Source organism: Athene noctua, chromosome 1 (assembly GCF_965140245.1).
Source record: "Athene noctua chromosome 1, bAthNoc1.hap1.1, whole genome shotgun sequence".
In the NCBI taxonomy this organism is placed as follows: domain Eukaryota; kingdom Metazoa; phylum Chordata; class Aves; order Strigiformes; family Strigidae; genus Athene; species Athene noctua.
Genome location: NC_134037.1, coordinates 249,745,693 through 249,768,493, shown reverse-complemented (window position 1 = coordinate 249,768,493; position 22,801 = coordinate 249,745,693). Strand labels below are relative to the sequence as shown.

Here is a 22,801-nt window from a genome sequence, read left to right as displayed (position 1 = left end):
ATTTTTTATTGTTTGGAAGCTACAGTTAGCTCTTGAGTATTAGTGCAAATAAGACATCAAGGACACAAAACTATGACAAAATTTATTAGCAAACTTTAATGTAACAGGTAAAATTGTGATGAATTATATAAATGCATTTGTTTTACAATAAATAATTATGAAAACTATACTCCCACAGAATTTGGGCAGAAATCCATTCTGACGTGATAGTCATGAAACGTTGAAAAATTTGGCACATAAAAAAAATACAGTGTGCATATGGAGAAACTTTGTAATTAACAATTAAACCAGCTGATGCTCTTCATTTGTCCAACAATCCGTTTGGCACGAGGATCAAACTGGAACTGAGTTGTTCCATGGAAGAAGTAGATATAGCCTAGAAAAAAAATTTAATCCAATTATATTTCATAGGTGACTTCAGTATTTTGGAAAAAAAACCCAATATAAACAGCCCATCTATACTTGCTATTTTTTATTTCCATTTCATTAGGGTTAATAACAGATTTTTGAAAATAAATTATTCTATCTATAGAAGCCCAAATATTCAAGTAAACCCAGATTAAAGGCATGTTTTACTTACCGTCTTTCTGGAAAACAGCATCGACTCTGCCAATTTTTCCAAAGTCGGAGACTATTTTCCTAGGATAACCATGGTCCATGGTTTTCTTGGTTTCATCATATCTTAACACAGGAAACATCATTACAGTTTGTGAGGAAGCAGACAATATTTTGAAAGTCCAAAGCAAATTCATACACATATGTAACTCCACTGTTAATAAGAAATCTTATTAAAGATTAGCAGAAGTAGCTTTGTGGTTCTTCCTGTTATGCATTAAGGTTCTCACATCTGTGTGTCTTGAGATTCAAAAGTCCTGCCTTTGGTAAAGTTTGTAGCAAGGCTTTCAAGGACCTTGGGACTACAGCCCAGGAATTTATTAATACATTTCTGGACTGTTCAGAGCCTTGGCCATGACTTGCACATAAAACGAGTTACTGTTTCGAGGCACTGGATATCCAGTTCAGTATAAAAGCAAAACATAAAACCTGGGAGTTGAAAATGGTAGCACATTCCTGAAACATACTTGTATTAGTGTCAACTGTGTACTTCTTAAACAAAATTACTCTCTGAAATTTGTCATGAGCTACACTTGAGTTATAAATACGACAATCTATACAATTGGAGGATACTTATAGTTTGTTCACAGAGAAATCCAATTACAATGCTTTTTATTAGCAGTTCATTTTGTTTGAAATGTGAATGAAAAGTGGACATAATCACAATATTGCACAGAAAAGCAGCTCTGTTGTAGAGAAAAAGTGAACAATTTAACAGAAAATCACCACTCTCTTTTGGGCAGATGTTTTATTCAGTTGCAAGTAGCTACATTCCTGATACATAATCTGATGAATGGCCAAAAAACCCTATAAAAATGTTGACATTTTCTAGCAAATGCTTAAAATTTTTAAACTTCCAGAGAATCCTGTTTAAATTTCTGCAACATACCTGTTTTAAACATCATTGCACTTGAACTTTATAATAATACATCAGTCCTGAGGGACAAGTGAAAATACGCATTCTAGTATATGAACATTAAGCCTTACCTCCAGTATCTGTCAGCTGTAAAGAAGTATGTTTTCCCTGTGGTTTCATCATTGTAAGCTGCATTAACTCTTTTAACAGTCTTTGGGAGTCCCAAATGATAGATTGGTTTAGGATAACCAGGTGCAATGTCATACCCTCTGAGAACCCAGTATTTACCCTCTGAAAAATATAAGCACATTTCAATTGGTTTTGCTATTTATGAACAGCATTTACTTGTGTTTTAGATGGGTAGCAAACAATGTGTCTTAGATACCAGTATTATTCCTTCCAGTTTATTATTTTAGAAAATGGCTCTGATTCTTACACTGGGACTACATCATGAAGACAGTGGAAATGTCTTTTGTTTCTATAAGTAAAACATTAGAATCAGAAGGTGTATGGATAGTACTTTTCCCAGATTTTTTTTTTTCAAATGTATATAAAGTATTTGTCTGGGTAACAGCTTGGGGAGGGCTGGAGCTTGATGAGTTAATCCATGGAAATTGGATTGGGATATTGAGTTTATTAAGTTCCTGTAATATGCTATCTGATTATAGAGCCATATAATATTGTGAAGCTAGAAAATGTGCATTAAACTATTCAGAAGTGCATATGTCTAATCAAAATATTTTGGTGATTTTTAGATTCAATGAACATATTCACATATGGTAATATGTACTGTAATATGTTCATAATAAAGTTATCTGAGACTTTTAAAGTGTATTTGAGACTTTTAAAGAAAAAGACATTTTTTTTCAGTGAACAATTTTCCTCTCACAATACACTTTTCCACCAAAGTTTTTGTTGTTTGGTCCCGTCCCCCCCCCCTCCCCCAAATATCACAAAATACTAATAAGCATATCAGTAACAGTAGTGTACAAATGTCTGTATTTGCCAATTGAATTCAACAAAAATCCTTCTGAATAGAGTGAAATGCTGTTACCTGAAGAGAACTAGACCTAAAAAGGAAGCTATTTTCATGTCTTGTTTTTCAGCATATTAACTATAAAAGAGGGGCAAGTTTTCAGGATTATGGCCTCTGGAGATCCCTTAATGCAGTATAAGTCTATGATTCTCTGGTTTAACTATTTGCAGATTTGTAAGATTCTCTGTTTCATTGTTCTTCCTTAAAAAACACTTTGACTTCTGTAATTTCATAGTTTTCAAAGGATCAGGAAGTAACTGGTTGGGAAAAGCAGAGGATTTCAGGTTCCATTACCTTTAAAAAGTAAAACTTCATCCCTCTCAACATTTTCATAAGCAGCTTGAATTCCTGATGGTAATCTTGGCCAGAACAGTGAGATAAAATTGAGCTCCGTTTCTGCCCTCACAGGATGTTTGCGCAGCATATATCTGGTTGAAACAAAATTTATGTCATAAAATAGTTCCATTCCTATCATAAGTGCAAAGTAATTATTATAACGCCTGGAGTATAACAGGGGCGACATGAGTACCTGACTGTGAATATCCCACTCCACTGAATGTAAAGGAAATCTGGAGCAACTGCGAGCTTAACTTTAGGACCTCAGTCATGTTTTAAATGTCAGGCAACATGAATATAAGCCCTTCTATTTCTCTGTAAGACAATCAGGCTAAGAGGTGGCTTCAGTAACCACTTAACGGACATAACAGCGGCTTCAGTCCTGCCCCTGCTCTTGTATTGAAGGGATAGCAGAAATGTTACATGGAGACATTGCTAAGGGATATATTAATGAATACTCTTGCTTTGCTATTAGTTGAATTCAGAAACGAGTCTATTGCAGCAGTGGCCACAGCAACAGAATAGTTGGAAAACAACCTACAAGACCTCGTCTCCTTCACTGCTCTTATCAGCTAGGGCTCTTGGGATTAATGATTTGAGAACTCTCACTTGTGTAAATTTATGGTGGCTTTCTAGTTCTTCTCTTTGTACTGTATTCCAAAAGATCGGTTTCTCTCATGCAGTATAGATTTTTTTTTAAACTACTGGATATTTTAAAGAGATTATATATATGCTTATTGTTGTTACCTGCCCTTGAAGAATATTATTTCTCCACGTAGGGTAGTAATAGCATCAAATGTCAAATTTGGGTCACAAGCTTGTGGAGTTATGGGTCCTGTTGGCTGCACAGCAGTATTAGACTGTCCTATAGGAAGAGTATTTTATCTTTTAGTATGGAGGAATACAAACACACTGTTCAGAAAGTCTTTGAGTACACCAAGAACCCTCTTTACAGAGAATGAGAAGGCATACAGTTTTAAACTCAGGGTTTGTCACTAAAACCAGGCTTTTAATGTTGATAAAACAAGTTGTGTTCATATTTTCCAAAATGAGATTTTTGCAGAGCTGGACTTCAGCTGAAGTTAGCTACCAGGATTTTTTTCTTTTATTGTCCATTGTTCAGCAGCAGTTAAACTTCTTATTTTTGTGGAATAAGCATATCTTAAATGTGGTTTTATTACTGTTTACCAGCCTTTCATGTAGAAATACTGAATAAAAATATTTTTTCTTACCATAGATGGCTTGAATGCCATCAATGTCATCCTGGGGAAGAAGGAATTCACTGGGGTCCGTGTAGGAGTAAGTAGGATACATCAGTGCTCCAGGATCATGTGAATGAGATAGACCCAGTGAATGGCCAAGCTCATGGGCAATAACAATGAACAAATTGTAGCCTGTAGGATAAAAATCATATGAAACAAGGCAAAATCTGTTTCAGTATTCAGCACAATCGACTAAATGGGAAACACTTATGCATCCTCCCAAACTACATTATGGGTATAAGAGAGGCTGTAAGCAATGCTGTCAATATCACAACTCAAAAATATTGTCTCAGAAGATCTATATAGGTACTAAAGGAATGTCTGTCCTTAACTGTGGTCTCATTGTCCTTTCTTTAGTGTCCTCATGTCTTAACCTCAAACCCTGTTTCTCCTGTTACCACATAAACTGCTCAGACCAAAGATCATGCCCATGATGAGTGGAGGTTCAGTGATCCAACAGAAAAAAAAAGCTTCAGAACAAATACTGAGATGACAGTTTTGGTGTTACTTGAACACCCCAGTTAATACCAAACTTTGAAGTGCTAGGTTAAGAAGGATAAACGATTTGACTTGAGAAGTTAACCACCAGATCTTCCTGTATTCAAGTTTTAGGTTTCATCTGGACAAAAAATGTATTTTTAAGTGCTGACTTAGTTGTCATTACAAAACACTATGACCTAGAAATCTCTTTTCTATGAATTGATTCCTACAAGTGAAAAGAAAAAAAGAGCAAAGCCATTTAAAAGGACAAGTTCTGCCACTTTTTCTCACTTCTTGCCTTGTAATCAGGCTCATGAACTGCACATCACATGAGCTAAGACTGTGCAAGGCAAAACTATATAAATGGATCCAGTTACAGAGTCCTTACCTCTTCCATCTTTTGTCCAGGTTTCCTCCTCATCAAGATGCACATCTCCACCAATACCTTCACCAGGCTGGAAAGCATGAGCCAACTGCCCATTGGGGCCATCAAATGGAGAGTTGTCTTTGTGGTCTAAAATGAAGAGGAAAAAAATCAGAATCCTAAATTATTTCTATGATTGCATAGATATAGGTGGCTATTTAATACATAAAAATATAAATGTTACCTCTATAAGCAAAAGAGATCATTATATCTGCTTCTTTGTCCTCAACTTTTTGGAATGTCAGTGGTGTCACATTGCTCCAGACACTGAGAGCTTTTTGAATTGCTTCATTTACATCAGCTTGTCTCATCTTTGGGGTGTAATTCAAAATCCTTCAAAGCAAACACAACACATTATATACCGTTACGAATAGACCATTTTAGCTGAAAAATAGTAATTTGTGCAAAAGTCAGAAAATCTCGGACATAACCTTCATGAATGAAAACTAATGATGGCTTCATTTTAGATACTGCCTTCTAGAGTGTCTGTCTTCCAAAAGTCAACTGATTGCTCTGGATGGCATAATGTACTTACTTCAGACACACACACACACACCACACCCCCCCCCCAAATTTAGGAATGCTAGATTTTTTTTTTTTTTTTTTTTTTTAACCAGCTTAGGAAAGATTACCTGTATGTCAGATTATTTCTTTTCCATTTGGGATTCCCTTCTGTGAACACATATTGGCCTATATCAGGTACACCACATCTGGGTTTTTTCATCATCTTCAAAGTGTCAAGATCAGGTTTCCCAGTCACTTCTAGTCCAAAGAATGCTTGCATTTCCTTGAGCTTTGCAGCAAGAGGATTTTCACCCTTGCTTCTTAAATGAGGCTGGTCATCCCTTTGAAGATCATAGTAATTCTGTAGATAACTCTGAACCAGCGTTTAAAAAAAGAAGAACATTGTGGCGTATCAGTACTGTCTTCAGACACATTTAAATTTTCTAAGTAAACTTAAACTATTCCCCTATCAACATGCCCTGTGTTTACCAGGAGCAAGAACAGCCTATTTTCTCCAGGAATTGGTGTGAAGAGTCAGATATAATTTACAGTTTTCACATAGTTTTCTGAATTTCTTATTTACTGAGGAAATATATGAAGAAATGTCTTTAAAATCTAATATTTATTATTAATAATTAATTCCATATTATTTATGGTGCCTAATTACTATAAGAGCAAAACTTATGACAAACCTTATAACTGGTCTCATTCAAGGAAATAGAGATTGACAGTGAAACTCCACACAGCCAGGATTCCCAACAAAGCAGGTGACTACTAGAGAGTCGGCACTTGTGTATTCCTAATAAATTTCAACAATTTTCTCTCCAATAAATAGTGTTGTGTCTATGTAAGTGTTGTACTTCTCATAGATGTCAACTTCTTTCAAAATATTCCATAAAAGATCCATACAACAGAACACTGAAATACATGCCTCCTTCAAGCAAGTTTTATCCCTTATGTTGCTGAGACAAGACATATTACAAGTTTCAAAGCACATGCTGAAATATAAATTGTTGTTGAGGTTAAGTATTTCTGCCCAGCCATGGAGCCTTGCTGCTAGAACTCATGCTTTGGTAGTTTTATTATTACTTTACTAACAACATCAAAAATGAAGTTAGGCAATATTCATATGACTTTCGGGTAAATAAGTTCCACATAATTTTCACATGTTTTCTAGATTGATAGGAAAATTTTTCTCTTGAAATGTCTGCAAAATGGTACATCTTTAATTTCAAACCATATTCTGTGAAAAGAATTACAGTTATAGCTATTTCTCAGCCTACCTTATGTTGCACTTAGAAATGTACTGAAAAGTATTTACCTCTACAAGCTGTAGGGTTTTTCCTTCATCGTTTGCCTCTGGAGCCACAGGAAAAGCAGAGGAGACAGCCACATATAGCAACAGGACAAGCGAAAGGGTCTTCATCCTTGTCTAAGGTTGTCTGCCTCGGTTTCACTCTTGAGCTATTGAACACACTTCTCAGCTCTGTTTATATAGCTAATTTGTAAATCAGTGACAGCCTGACTCATGCTGTATAATATCCTCTGATTAGCACAAATGATGCATAACTGTTTCATCAGCAGCTAGTGACGCAATGTGTTCAACAAATGTTACTGTCCTTATTTTGCCTGAGCCTTCTGTTTTGGGCAATTTTGTAGTGTGTTTAATAAACAAGGAAATGCTTTTCAGGTAAAAAGTAGAGCTACATTTTGTATTTATTTTTGAATCATGAGTTTAGAGTATTTGTGGCACAAGATCTTGACAAACTGGAGAAATAATAGGAAATAATGTATAACAGCAATGTAATATATTGTAAAATAGTGAATAAGATGCTATATATATGATACATATGTCTTAATATTTAACAATATATAACATATTATGTTATAATATGTAACAATAAAATATAAAAGACAGTACAAAGGACTGATCTTATCTAAGAATAATTGGCATCATAATTCCAGGAGGGCTCTCATCAGCTAACGAAAAGTTCAGTCTAAAACAATCTTACGATGCTAGCGAAACTGAGTGTTAAAATGGTTTAACATTTTTTGACTGATATTAACAGAAATCAGTCATGTTACTGAAATGCATAAACTAGGTTCCCATATGTATGGTAAGTAAAATAGTGTTTGTACTCTTGCCAACACAGATAAGGTCTCAGCTGCAATAGCACGTTTGCATGCAAGCAGGGATGAGCTCTGGTCAGAAAGACTCCATGAAGACCAACAGGATTTTTTGTAAGTCTGAAAAGGGAAGATTAAAGTAACCATTTTGTGACTCTGTGTTGACTATTTCATGGAAGGAAGAGTGAGGGGAGCCATGATAATTGCTGTTAAATATATGAAAAGTTTTTCCTAAAATGGAAGCAGTTACAGTTCTCCAAGACTCTAGAATGGTCTTAAACAACAGTGATTAAGTTAAGACATGAGGTCTGGGACTCAGGTGTCTGAGAATTAGTGCTATTTGAGATGCTCTAGTGAATCCCACCTGACCTTCAGCCGCCCTGGAAGCTCTTCATAGCTCCTGTGTCATGTCAGCCAGTCCCAGGTGGGTGTCTCAAGTGCAAGCAAATGAGCAATGAGGTAGAACCAGCTTTAAGTGTTTTGTAATGTAAATATTCAGAAGTTATTTAGGTGTCTAAGCTCCTATTTTGTATAATGGATTCTATCAAGTGATTCAAGTGCCCATACGACATGGACTTTAAGATGAGATTAATATCTATACTTCATTGACTGTATCGGCTAAGTCTCTATCAATGACAAGAGGAGTTTAAATACTCAGGACCCATGTGGGAACCTGCAGTGTAGACTCCTAAACTGAAAAAAAACATTTCTAACTGCAAGGACAGCTAAGCATCAGAGTAGATGACCTAAAGTGGCTGCATGTTTGCTAACTCTGGAAGATGTCAAGTATAGGCTGGACAACTTTCAGATGGTTTTGGTGGTGTTGACCTTGTTGACAGTAAAAAGCCTCCTTAGAAACCTTAAAGTGGAACAGTAAATGTCAGTGTGAGAGGGAAAATACCAATATGTGCCATTGTCTGAAGGAGCTCAATACAGGATGAAAATTTTAATTGTGTTTGCAAGTATTTCACTTAGTTTCCCAAACATCAGGGAAAAATAATGTACTTAGTATATGATTCTACACTCACTTTAGCACCCCCAGTTATATCTAGGTTCAGCAGAGCAGTCATCAATCCTGGGAAAAGCAAATTACTTTATACCTTCCAATGTGAGTTACATTGCTTGTCTGGTGTGATTGACTAAAGCTAATACAGGACATTTCAAAACCAAAAGCAACAATCCAGTGCTGGTATTTGAAATGACAATGACAAAAATTCTTCAAAAGGTACAGCTTTTGCATATGTAAAGAGATTCAGCCTCATGGTTCACAGTCCAAGGAAACCTCGTTGTTGATTAATCCATCTTGATTTTCAGACATGAACAAAAAGAATTGTGTGTGTTGGAAATTTCTTCAAAATCTGCTACAACTCACATCATCCTGGGGTTTGTGAAATGCTGCTTATCTTCTCTAACTGTGCTTCTAAACTAGTGTTATTTCTGTGTAAATATTTCTCCTTCATCTGTTTCTATAGGCTGGTTTATATAGTTCCTGATTCAATACCTCCATTTCTTTCTTGTTTGTTATTTTTTAAAATTTATTTATTTTCTCAAGGCTTCATAGGTGTGTTTAAACACATACAGGCAAAGAAGAGATGACGATTAATTAGATGTGTCCTGTGGCTGAGGTGCTAATTTTAGGAAATCATGTGTTGCATCTTGCTCAGAGAGACCTTGCACATTTCTGTAAAGGGTCTATGGCCAGATTTTAATGTGTCCAAGAGGATATTGAGTCAGGCAGAGGGTGAGAGGGGACATCTGGTTGTTTTCCAGGAAACTTTAAATAAATTACTCTCCAAGGCAGCCAGTGGCAGGACTAGAAAGGCCTGGACTCCAGCACTAGCTGTGGGAGATGTTTATGTATTTCAAGAGTCATCGAGTGAAAAAACTTAAAGTGTCAGGAAGGGGAAGCAGAAGCAGTGGCTTTCCTCTGTCTTGGGAATTTCCACTGTGTTGGACTACAAAGTCACGTCCTATTTCACTGTCTGCATTGGCTTCCTACTGCATGTGCTTGGGCACATCTCCCTCGAACAAGGGAAAGAGAGATTTCAGTCATCTTCTCTTTCCATGGGGCACTAGCTAACACATTGCCACCCTCTCTTTTTCAAGCACTTGCCTTCAGACAAAAAACTCAAAACCCAACAGGAGACATGAATAGGCCAAGATGAAACTAAGAGCCCTCTAAATACATGAGAATTTTCACTGAGTGCCAACTGATGTCTACACAGTCCCTCACTTTGTGTTGCGTTGCACCTGCACCTAACTGGCACCTGACCAGCACAGTCTGTCCTGACCTCTCATTAAACCTAATTTCTAGCTATTTTCCTGGGCCATGGGCTCTGTCCCGTGTGCAGGGTGTGTGTGGGGTGGTCTCAGTGTCAGCCCTTAGGGTAGGACCAGGGGCTGGAGGCCCCTGTGTCTGTGATGGTGTGACTGGAGAGATGGGTACGTGCATGTCAATTGGGTACATGTGTATGTGTGCAAGCACAAACGATGATCCAGCTGGATAAACCAGTAAGGTAAGATGTTGAGAGCTGAATGTCAAAGTGGCCATAAGCCAGGGCTGGATACTGGGGAGACCAGGGTTCTGTGGGTTGGTTACTTGAGGGACGGGGGGCCCAAGTCAGCAACTGGGAAAGCTGAGGGATCTGGAGCTGGAATAGAGACCGGTTTGTGTGTATGTGCAGGAGGTAGCAGAGGACACCAGCACATACCAGGGCAGTTGCTGGATGGACAGAGTGTCTGAGCCCAGCTGCTGGGAGATCGATAGTGTCTTTTTGTGTACCTGTGTGCATGTGTGTGTACCTACTGGGAATACACTCTTAGCCTCGCTGCTGGCTGGACCTGGGGGCATGGAGCTGCAGCAGCTTAACCTCTATCAGGGTACCAGATCTGGACATCTCCTGACACATTGGCCCTGCCTGAAGTTTGCCTGGAATCTCCATGTAACCAATGGAGAGGTAAACTTTGCCCTTACGTACCCCCAGTTGTTCTTCAGAGGCAGATCTTTCCTGGACCACAAGTATCAGTAGTACCTCATTCAGGTTGCCCCAAATCACCCCGCCAGGCCTGGGACCCATCTGTTAAGTCAGTGCTAAACCCGAACTGGGTGCCTAAGGAAGAGGGGTTCGACACTGTTGTTAAGAAAGGGTCAGCATTTTCAAGGGTTTTTCCATTGTACACTCAGTCAGTACAGGATTGTGTCTCCTTGTATTAGCAGTAATCATGCTTTATTTGTACATGTGTTCCTCAGCAAAGCTGCACCCTTGTTCATGTTGAGGCAAGACCTTAAAGTGTCCCTTTTCTAGGTACTCTACTCACTGTTCCTTGTTCGTTAAGTCTGCACAGGAATGTAAGCACTGCCAGAGGTCTATCTAGCACATTTCTTCTTTGTAGCATTGACTGAAAGGGACATTTAGGCAGAGAGTAAGAGGACACATATTTACCCAGAAGAGCTTCCCAGCCTCAAACAGTTTTCTGTCTCAGTGATTTCCATTTACTTTATACTACACTTACCTAGAGCTTGCATTTGACTCTTCAGGCTATATCCCTTTTCCCCTAGTTATATCTGATAATATTTTAAAATGTTCTAATGGCTTTCATCCTTCTCTCCATAAGAAGAAACCTCCATCGGCACCCCTGACTAAACAATAAAAAAATAAATTCATAGTGTGAATCATAGTGGAGTTTCCCTAAATCAAATTCTGTCACTACAGAATTACTGTAGAAAAGGGAACTTTGATTGATAGTTCTGTAATTTTAACATTACAAAAAATAAAAATGGTACTTCTTAATTCTAAGAATTATTTACTATTATAATTTGTCACAATGATGTCTGAAATCGCTTTCTCAGTAGCAGGTGGCACAACAAAATACAGTCATCATTCCTGGAGGAAGTACTTTTATGTCTATTCTGTGCTCTCATGCATAATGCACATCTTAATCTCTTAATGTGCTTTCAAATATATTTTGAAGTAACAGAATAAAAGTCTTTCTGCAAACCCAGAATATTAGCCTGAAACAAGCTATTTTGCTTGGGGATGTCACTGAATACTGAAGTGTCAAAGATATAAATCATGTCACTCTGCAGCAATATTCAACTGGTATCCAGATATTCACATGAAGTTAGAGAATTCATTAGGAATTTTCTCTTAATGAGCCAAGTACATTTTAATACTGAGATGAAAAAAACAAAGGCAACCCTCCAACTAAGTCATATGTCTTAAAGTTTGCATAAACTCATGGCTTAACGTCACCCAATGTTAAACATTTCCTTTGTAGAAATGTTGTTGATTCTGCTCCAGAAGAATGATCAGTCAGTCTGTTTACGATCCAGGGTGCTGCTCTAAACAGTGTTAGGAACACAATGGTATAGTTCAAACCACACTGAAGTCCAAAGGCCACTGCGATACGGCTCCGGATGTCAGCTGTTGAATCAGTCCTAACTGTTCTATTGTAGAAAAGTAATTCAACGTGATAAGGTGCAGACTGGGGCAGTGCCCGAGTTACGCCTCAGTGACTTGCATAGCCTCAGACATGGCATCATCAGTGATTTCAGTAAAAGGAGAAGGGAAGGAGTGCCACTTTCCATGCCAGGCACCTGTTTTCTGAACACACAGGAAAACCAAATTACATTCTTCATCCTTGCAGCTGAGCTGTTGCCTAGGTTGGGAACCTGCTCTGTTGTGCCCTGGGCATGACTTCCCTGATGGCAGATGACCCCTGGGATGCCTTGCAGAGTCAACCTTACTGGCTTGAAGTCCTTTGCCTCTAACCTGGCAGTTGTGCAGATGTGAAACCTGCCCTGAAAGAGACAACAAGAGATCAATGTCTCCACACTGATCTACAAAACAGGACTGGACCATTTGAGACATGATGGAATTGGTACAGGCTCACAGACCTCCAGCTGGATTCATGGTGGTACCAAATATGAAAAGGACCGGTGGCCCAATCCCATTCCTCCCCTCTGGCTGATGAGGCCTTCCATCTACTGCTGAAACATTGACATGGAAATACAAACAGCGTGGATGCCCTCCGCGGCTGGGCTCAGACACACAGTCCTCCAGGTAGCTGCCCCTGCACTTCCTGTATCCTCAGTAATGTAAGAGTCCTCACATGCTCCAGCTGCTGGTACTCAGGTCTCTTAACTTATTTGGCAGTCAGTCCAGCTTGAAGTTCACCCAACACATGTAGAAAGAGCTCACCCACACGTAAGATATAATTTACTGAGAAGACAGGACCAAATGTGCATGCCATGGCCAATGGAGCACACTGACCTACAGCCTGTCTAAACATAGCCAGACCCCTCCATCCACTTATCTCCCTGTTTTCCCAAACCTGTTCCTTCCCAATCTACCTTGATCCTTCCATTACTCTGCCTTTGATCTTTCCCCTAATCAACCCATAATAAATTTTGCACATTCTCACAGTCCCCTTCAAACATGACATAATAAGTTTTACAAAATCCCCAAATTCTCTTCCTCTGGATACTGATCCTTGTCCCCCTGGCAGTGACCTCTCAGCCTGTGAGGTTATGGGGACCCTCTTCCATTGACACATGGTGATGGGTGTCCCCCAGTCCATGGGGGCTCCTTTGGACAGCTGGAGAGGAGCAGGGGCACGTCAGGGATGACTGGAGCTCCCCTAGATGTCAATGTGCCCCTCTGCTCCTGTGTTTGTGGAGATGAGCTTTTAATCACATATATATCAATAAATATCTTAGGGTAGGATTCATCACACTTAAGGCTAACCTTCTATAATCAGGTGCCTAACATAAACTGCTCAAACAGGCTGCCTCCTCAGTCAGTAATGACAAAGAGCACTTCCATCCCTAGGCACCCACCTCAGGCTGGGAGGGAGTGCTCTCTGGAGCTCCTGTCTGTCTCTCGGTAGATATAAACAATAGCTTTGATTAGCCTGCTTGCTTAACTCTGATGTATCTAAACCAGATTGAAAGTAATCCTAGCTCTAGGAACAGAAATGCTCTTCCTCATGGGCATCTGACTGGTAGGGCTCTGTGTAGGGTGATGTACAGCATGAAGAGTGAAAAGAAGACAGTGGAAAAAATAAAACAAGACAATTTTTGTATAATATCAAAAGTAAAAACTGCTTTGTTCTTTGGTAAACTAGCAATCCTGATGTTGATAACATACATATATACACATCAGTATGTTAAATACTGTTCTGTTATTTACAGAAACAGTGATTGTGCAGGGGCTGAGGTTTGCTAACTTTGAAGTGCCTATACATTACATATATTTATAAAAGAAAAAGTGTTTCTAGTGCAATAACACTGCATTCTTTACAACACCATTACAGATTTCATTTTCTTAACATGGAAACCAGAAGTTTGTCTTTAGGATGCGTGTAACCCTCTTCTTATCAGGGTCAAACTCAAATTGCTTTCTTCCGCGGAAGAAATAAAAGAAGTCTAGGGGAAAAAAAAAAGCAGATGAATCATGATATTGCAGATGGAAAGATTAATATGCTTTAACAACTTCCTGAAAGAGCTCAAAAAAACTTTGGAGACATTTACACTGCCAACAACATCTGTTCCCAGGTTTAACCTCTGCAAAATGGTGCATAGCTGCATAGGGACGCTTTCCATAGCAAACCAGCCATGCACACACTGCATAATATACTTAATGAACCCTGTGAGGTGACACCACAAAAAAAATTATCTTTGTATCTTTCTGCAGTTTAAAATATCTGCTGTTATGCAATGTCTGCGTAGAAACCCTCCAGAAGGGTGTATTTCTAGCCTCCTGTGAGTAAGCGTTGCGCAGCCTGGAGTGTGGCACTGGGCACAGCAAGGTGCGAGCAGGTACAAGCTTGCTGGAGTCCTGTCAGAGACTGTGTGGGGAGGGAGAGGTCCAGCCTGGGGCAGCTGCATCCACACTGCCCACCAGGAGTGATGGCCACAGTTAAGGATCCCCAGCACCATGCATAAGACTCATTTTGGAGGAAGCTGGTAGATTTGCTGGGAAGCAATAAACTTGCATGGGTTTTGATGATCAGGAGATGAGGACCCAGGCGGCAACTGGGAAGCTGTGCCATTTGGCAGTTGTGGATGTACCATTGGGCCTGTTCCAGCATCTCCCTGTCTAATATTCTCTCATATGCAGAAGCTAGTGCCAACTATGATTCTCAAAGCAGTGCCATCTTATGTCAGAGGGCCAGGCTTAGGTAGTCTTGCTCACAGCAGATAGACCTTATGGTTTTGAGACATCACTGTCTTGGTAAGCTAGCTCTTCGTGGTGTGAGGTGCATGTCAACATGAATACAGATATATCATTCTGTCCCTTGGAGCTGGCCTTTCCATCTGTGAAACTCTGACCAAAGGTGTATTACCACTATTTTTCAAGGGGGTAAAATGAAGCATGGGAATGTTATGTGACTATTTCAAGGTCTTGTTAGTCATCTTGAGGGCTATAAGAAGCACTTAGAAGTGCTTCTCTCTGTCCAAGCACTCTCAGCCCTATGACCCTAAGCATTTAATATAGATTTTATTAAGAACAGTTACTCACTCTCATGTTGAAAAACAGCATCGATCTTCCCATTAATTCCTGGAAATTCATCCCTTATCAGTATGGGCTTCTTGTCCATAGACTGACTTCTTTTATCATAACTGAGAAAAAGATAAACAATGTAGTGTCAATGAAAACTGCAAGCAATTCATGATTCATTTGGCTCACCTCATTCTACCTACTAGCAGGTAACTGAGTTCACTGAAGACTTTCAGTATCATTTAGGTAACACTGAGACAGGCATGATGTGCCATAAATAATTACTAATGTATTAGCTGCACTGGAAGAATTGCTTCTGTTTACATCAGCTCAAGATACTCCAAGAATACCTAATATTCAAATCATCATCATAAATCTGCTAAGAGATCGTACCTAAAGGAAAGCTGGATATTCTTATCTTAACTTATAAGTTAGATTTGTAAGATTGTTAAAAGATGGATTTCATGTTCCCTGTCTGTAAGAAATATTTATCAGGAAAAATCTGATTTTTTCTTAAGTTATAAGTTATTTTAAGTAATTTTCCTTACTTATAGCAGGCTGTTCCATTTTGAGTGAAGTGCAGTTTATCTATCAGTTCTAGAATAAGAAGGCTTCTGAAAGCATTTTCATTCTGATACCATTAGTAAAAGATTTAATGATCAGACAAACTGCTCAGCTGAGGTCCTTCAAGCTATGAGAGTTTGAACCAAAATGTGGAAGTCTGATCTTCTGCTTAAACTACAAATAAATGGCTGAATAGTTACTCCAGGATGATCTCTGTGTGTACGATGACTTGGTCATTGTGGTGGCAGGAAAGAGAAATTGTGTCATTCATCTGCAAAAGTTCAAGTTATCTACTGCTTCTGTTGCAGGAACAGCTCCTTCAATTGTTAGAAATATATATCCTGTAACACAAACCTGAGCAGTAGGGATTGGGTTCAAAAGGGGAAATAATCATGAAAAGAAGATACTTCTGTGCAATACATGCATTTATCAACAAATTTATGAAACTGTCTGTTAGTAACTGAAAAAGGGTGGGATACTCCTGGCCTCACAGAAACATTTATATATATATATATTTATATATATATATTTATATATATTTATATATTTTATATATACATATATAAGTAGTGAGGTTCTGACTGATTTCCTGAGCTGACTTGTGGATCTGTAGGATGGCTTTTTTCCCCAAGACAATTAAATGAAAATTAATAAATAAATAATAAATAAAAGAACTGTTAAATAATTAAATCAGTTAAAAGGAAATCTAAAAGCACTGGTTTAACTCCCTTTCAAATATTTTTCCACAGCCAGTTGTGACACCAAAAGACATTACCAAAAATGTGTGACTAATGCATCCTAAATCATGACAGGATATTGATCATGTGATTATGTTTGGTCCTATTTAGGAAAGCAGCACAGGAAATGTTACCTCCAAAATTTGTCTGCTATGAAGTAATATATTTTCCCTCCATTTCCATTACAGAAAGCAGCATCAATTTTGGTAACATCCTTTGAAAAACCCAGGCTATAGATTTTTTTGGGGTATCCAGGAAGCATGGCATCTCCTCTCAAAACCCAGAATTCATTCCCTATGAAGAAAAGTTGATGAAAACGTTATCAGAATCTTGGAATGACACAATCCTTTCATGAAAACTATTCTTTTAATGGAAAAAATGCAGAGAGAAAAAAATGGTTACTTGAAAACATTCTAAAAACTAGTTCTAGTGTCCAAAAAAAGTGCAACAGTAGTTGTTTGCCCCACATTTTATGAAAACTGAAATTTCAGTCTTCCTTCATAATTATCTTAGTTTTCTACCAGCTGGAAAGAAGCATATGTTCTAACTTTAAAATTCAACAAATGATTTTCCAGAAAAAAAGAAAAATAATTTTTAAAATATTTTGGCAGGGAAACTGCCTATATTGACATTATATATTGACATTAAAAACCAAGATACATGTTCCTTATCTTAGATAATACTTTTGTTATCTCTGTGATTAAAATATACCAATTTATTGGACTAAATTAAAGCTTGTGGAATCCTACAGAAAGGGCTTAAAACACAAACGCTCTTGACTACTTGGAAAGACAACATAGGAAAATAAAAAGACATTTTACCTTTAAAAATGACTGTTTCGTCTTCTTCAGGAATTTCATATGCAGCATCAACACCAGGTGGCAGCCATGGCCAGAACGAAGATATTAAATTAAAATCAGCTGTTGGGACTGCAGGATGCTTCCTCCAAAAATGACTTACATAAATATAGAACAGGTTTTAAATAAAATCAGACATTCACACAGAGTAATGCATGAAACCACATCATGGCAACCAGGGCAGGATTTATCTGACTAAACCCAGTCATGTTCCCTTAAGCGCCCTGTAATGTCAATGGAAAGAAAGTTATTTCCATGGTGGGTTTTCTCTCATCTTGATGCAGACATCTAAAATAGGTCAGATGAACTGTTTTGTCAAAACATTTATTATTTTCCCTTACACAGAAAGGGAGCCTAGAGAGACCTGGCTCACATGGTTGGTATGGGATAAAATTCTGGGAATAAAACCACACCCTAAGGTTACCAATATCAGTTTAGAGAAACGGTGCGCATGAGGATCTTCTGCAAAATAACACTTTACTGGCTTTGTGACTTCAAACTCTGACCTCAGAATTCACTTTAACATTGATTTTGGGGAGGTTCTGAAGCAGGGGAAGCACAGCCCCTACCACATGAAGGAGAGGGGAATCAGCTCTTTTACCCCTTCTGCTCAAGACTTTGGGCTGTCATGCCCTGGAGAAGGACAGTATGTCTGAGTTTAACACTAAATCAATTATCCTTTCCTTTTGTTATTGTACTAAATCACCACTGCAGGGGTTCTTCAAGCAGGTATTGTGTCAGAACTGGTAAATCCTCAGCTCTCTCAAAGCAAGGACAGAAATGAAGATGCCATCTGTCCCAGGGCTGATGGTGCATTTTGCCAAAGCTCAGCTCTCCCAGATGCCAAACACTTAGGACTTGCTTACAGCCTGAAGTGAAAATAGCCCATGTTTTCAGAGCAGTCATCTTTCCCCATCCTATTCATAGAATTCCATGTTTTAAAGGTGATCTTCCTCCTTACACTTATCTCTCTTCATTTCTCCACCACCCTCTTTGTTTTTGCCTCCCACCTCTTATTGTGCTTCCCTGTCTTCCTGCCTTGAATGGCTGATATTTTGCATGAAGTTATTTTTCCATGCTGTAGGGCATAATTTAAAAATTATACCCAGCTATTTTACTTGCAGAAAGATGAGTTACCTGTTTTTAAAGAACATTATTTCACCACGGAAAGTGGTGACAGCATCAAAAGTTAAATTTGGGTCACAGGTGTTTGGCAGTGCAGGATCTTTTGACTCTGTTGGATCTTTTATCTCAGTAGATTCCCTTTGGTCATTGTGGGTGTTAGAAGATGGTCCTGAAAGAAGCAGTTTATGGAAGAAATTAAAGAGAGAACTGATTCAGGTATATCCAGTAGACAAAAATGTCACTGAAAGGAATTCCACAATCTTTGAAATTATAAACACTAGTTGATTAATAATTGTGAATTACCATAGAGGTACTGAATGCCATTAATATCATCTTGATGAAGAGGGAATACTGAAGGGTCAGGTTTCCTATAAACAGGGTACATCAGAGCATTGGGGTCTTTGGAATGGAAAAGTCCCAGTGAATGGCCAAACTCATGGGCAGCAACATAAAAGAGGTTTGTACCTGGAAACAACAAACAAAACACATAATAGGAGAGCTGTGTTTTTTCATTTGTCCTGAAAACATGAAGAACATAACGTAGGTCAGAAGTTTTCAAAACTGTTTGCTTAAGCAATTGAAACTGTTATGGAAAATTCAGTTGGAGATGAAATTCTGGTCAGAAAGAAAAATATTGACATCATTACAGTAAAGTATAAGGAAATAGTCTGTAGATCCTGCAGAAGTCAGTGTGGGAGAAGGACCCTGGACCAGTGCGAGTGATGTAATTGTGCAGGGAGAGACAAACAGTTTTGAGGAGTGTGGAGAATGGGGCTGCCAGGTCCCTCAGCTCCTTTCCAAGTAAATCTCCATCCAGTCCATGGCAGAAGTTCAGCTGGAGCCTTAACTTTTTAAACCAGAGGGTTCAGAGTCTTTTTATAGCTATGGAAACTAGCTGCCCAATGCTCCTTCAAATCAGACCCATTTTTATGCACTTCTTAAGGAAGAGAGGAGGCGGACACTGCATCCATGATTTCATATACAGCCTGCTTCAGGAAGGACTTGAAGAACTTAATTTCCTACCCTCCGTGCTTTTGGTCCAGGTTTCATCCTCATCGAAGTGAGCATCTCCACCAAAGTCCTTGCCGGGTGCGTAGGCATGAGCAATGGACCCTCCTGGGCCATCGAAGGGGATGAAGTCATTGTGACCTGTGGAGCAAGTCCCATACACAGCTGACTGGAGGTTATGGAAGTTACAGATCTCAGCCCTGCACAGAGCTCTCTGTTCTGCTGATTTTGTAAACTATCGAGTTCCCCTTCCACAGAGATTTGACAAAAGCTCTATTTTTCACATGGAAAACAGGAAAATTTGAATTAATGCATTAGGAGTGAAATCTTGTTTTTTTCAAGAAATGAGTGGGCATTTACATACTGCTGTTGCAGGGGAAGGGAAGGACATGGTTTAGGTTAAATTACATTTCCTTTTTTAGACATGTTTTTTTCATAAACTCTTTGTCAACAGTCATCAGATGGTTAACTGAACCTGACTGATAATTTAAGTGTTGATGGCAGAAGCAAGATCCCGGTAAAATGATAAGCTCTTGAATGTAGTATCCAGAAAACAATTTAAGGACACAGAGGTTACGTGTGGTGCCTCTCTGCATAGCTTAGATGAGTGGATATGTTTGGGTGGGAGCAGAGAAGCAGACTTAAAGAATGCATGTGTATGATTGTTAATGAAAGAGGGAGGCTGCTGGTAAACCTACCCTGAGGGCAATACCAAAAATATAAGCCTTGAGTCTGTCTAGAACTTATTTAGCTCACACAAAGCACATGTCTAATCCCAGGAGTGTAACTAGAGCTACCTACTCTGTAATGCTCTGAGCCTGGGTATATACCACAAACCCTGCGCCTCTTGTGGTTTGTGCACACATTGGGCATCATACACTAGTTACAGATCCAGTGAACTGCAGGCAGCTCGTTACATGTATTTTCTCCCTTCTTGTCTTCATCTGCCTCTATACCCTCCCTCAAAGATCGTCAAGAATTATAGCCATAGCACCTTGATCGGGAACTGTGTTCTTTCGTCTGCTTGTTCAGTCTGCCACTGAACTTTGTATGTGCTACCTATGAGAAAAAGTCATTCCGGTCAACAGCTCCATATAAGGCAGTAACTTGGCAATAACTCATAATGGTTGTGTAGAGTTTTACCTCTGGCTGCAAAGGAGATCATTATGTCTGCATCACCTCTGTCCTTCTTGATGAATTTCAGTGGGGTCACACTGCTCCAAACACTTAACGCTTTCTTGATGGCTGCATTGACATCTGCTGGATGCAAGTCTGGTGTGTAGTTTAATATCCTGTAAAATATAAGATAGAAAACCAGCTGTGTTCTTACAACTTATGCTGTGTAACACACTGTCTTTACATTAAGAATTCCACTATAATTACCTGTATGTCAGAACTTGTTTTGTCCATTTTGACTCTCCTGCAAAGGTGGAGAACCTAGCTACGTCAGGGAATCCACAGCGACGTTTCTGTACCAGGTCCAAAGTGTCAGAATCCAGGTTCCCTGTCACCTCTAGTCCAAAGAATTCCTGCATTTCTTTTATTTTTGGGGTCATTGAACTATTACTTTTCCAAATGAAAGAATCTCCATCTTTCTTAAAACCATAATAATTTTCCAGGTACTTCTGACGAAAAAAAAATATTTTAGGACAGTCAATGGTGTTTGCTATTGAAAATCATAATGAATTATACTAGCGCCACTTCAGACATGTATTTTTGATACTTTTCTTTCTGTTCCATGGGAGCATGGGTAATTGAGTTTGTTACATCTTGTATGAATATTTTCTCTTAATGATAGGGTTTTGCATTATATTATCTCTATAAATGTTTTGCGGTTTACTCAGAATACATTCAAAATTAGCATTTGTCTAATGAATTGATTATTTTCTGGTAATGTACCCTCCACTTACCCTGTGCTCTAGGGTTACCCAGAGTCCTTTAGAGCAGGCAGTGCAGAAGCTGTTTGAAATATATGACTGAATATAAAATTTCATCAGCACTATCCTATTTTCTCACATTTTTTGACAGTAATAATTCAGACAAAATAATATCCTTATTGTATAGTTATGTCTCATAATACCAGAAGTCACATAAATATCCACATTTCCACCTGAATCAAACATTGACTGACTCAGTAGCTTAATTATTTGTAGAAATAACACATAAGTAAATGCATCATCAGTTTTAATAGTTCTCTACAAAAATATAAACAAAGAATGAGTCAGGAGTAAAGAAGCCTTTGTCATTCTGGTATTCATGCAGCCCCCACTCAATCACATTCTTCACTCTACTGGAATCTGCAGAACTAGCTCTTCGGCTACTGTATACTAGTTCCAGAGACTGCAATGGATGCTCAACAGCTGCTAAAGATCTCCTCCCCGGAGATCTACCTTCCTCACCTGGACAAGCTGCATGCCACCTTCTTTCTTCTGCCTTGTATCTGCAGGAAAAGCACAAGAAAGTGCTGCACATAATAACAGAAGAAATAGGAGGTTCTCCATTCTCATTTTTACTGATCTTGAGAAAAGTCTTCGTTGTTGTCTGCCACACACCTGCTTCACCTTTATATACTACTCGTTTGCTTTAAAAGGCTTTCCAATCCCTGACTCATTGATTCTCACAATTTCTAGTTACTGACAGAACACATGCAAAGCAATAAAAAAGATCGGTGCTGCTTTTCATCCGGTTCCACCCCTGTGCAGGTTTTGCAACATGAATATATGATTAATAAGGAGGTGATAGATCTGCAGTTCTTTTTAATAAGCTGATTAAACCTTTAGCTATTAAAATGTAAGCTTACTCTCCAAAAGCTTAAAGTATTTATCTTTAATGTTTCCCATTCAAAGTTAGTATTGATATCAAATGGATTGTTGATCTAAAGGGGAAAACATTCACAGAATGTTAGAGGACTGTAGACTACAAGTAGAAAATTTGTTTTCTAGGTTTTTTTGTACTTGTTTGTACATAAGCATGTACTTTTGGAGGCTAATATATGCCATCACCTTCTCCTTTGGTAGAGTCCTTCAGGATTAAAAGGTCAGTGCTGTAACTCCCTGTTTGATGAAGCAGTGCTTTATTCGTGCATTTTTTCTTTGATACCTGCATAAAACTTCCTTTTGTCTACAGAAAAACATGGAAGTCCCACAAGCAAGTGAAAACACTTTTCTCATAGCTAAACTCATTATAAAAATTAAGCCAGGGTGTTTGTATGCCACTTCTATTCAGCAGTTTCTACTGTTCTCAGAGAATTGCCCAATTACTTTGTATTTCATAGTCTACTTCTTTTGTATTTACTGTATGGTTTTAGAAAACACTGAGGTTTTCTGGATCAAACTCTTTGATGTCAGAGGAGAGGATCCTTTATTCTC

General features: G+C 38.6%; 2 protein-coding genes across 2 annotated transcripts; both read right to left on the bottom strand.

Moving 5' to 3' along the window:
* Positions 1-275: 275 nt before the first annotated feature.
* Positions 276-6,014, bottom strand: LOC141965244 (interstitial collagenase-like). The gene is made up of 9 exons (XM_074916501.1): positions 5,642-6,014; positions 5,194-5,342; positions 4,974-5,099; positions 4,076-4,237; positions 3,591-3,708; positions 2,802-2,935; positions 1,603-1,762; positions 581-681; positions 276-376 (listed from the first exon to the last, which is right to left on the bottom strand). The coding sequence occupies exons 1-9, from the start codon at positions 5,791-5,793 to the stop codon at positions 276-278; spliced, it is 1,203 nt and encodes a 400-aa protein (XP_074772602.1). The 5' UTR covers positions 5,794-6,014.
* A 7,952-nt stretch (positions 6,015-13,966) lies between these two features.
* Positions 13,967-21,940, bottom strand: LOC141973614 (stromelysin-1-like). The gene is made up of 10 exons (XM_074932371.1): positions 21,833-21,940; positions 20,817-21,058; positions 20,577-20,725; positions 19,449-19,574; positions 18,729-18,890; positions 18,438-18,594; positions 17,265-17,398; positions 16,578-16,737; positions 15,164-15,264; positions 13,967-14,067 (listed from the first exon to the last, which is right to left on the bottom strand). Exons 1-10 carry the CDS (start codon positions 21,938-21,940, stop codon positions 13,967-13,969), a joined length of 1,440 nt encoding a protein of 479 aa, XP_074788472.1.
* Positions 21,941-22,801: the final 861 nt, after the last annotated feature.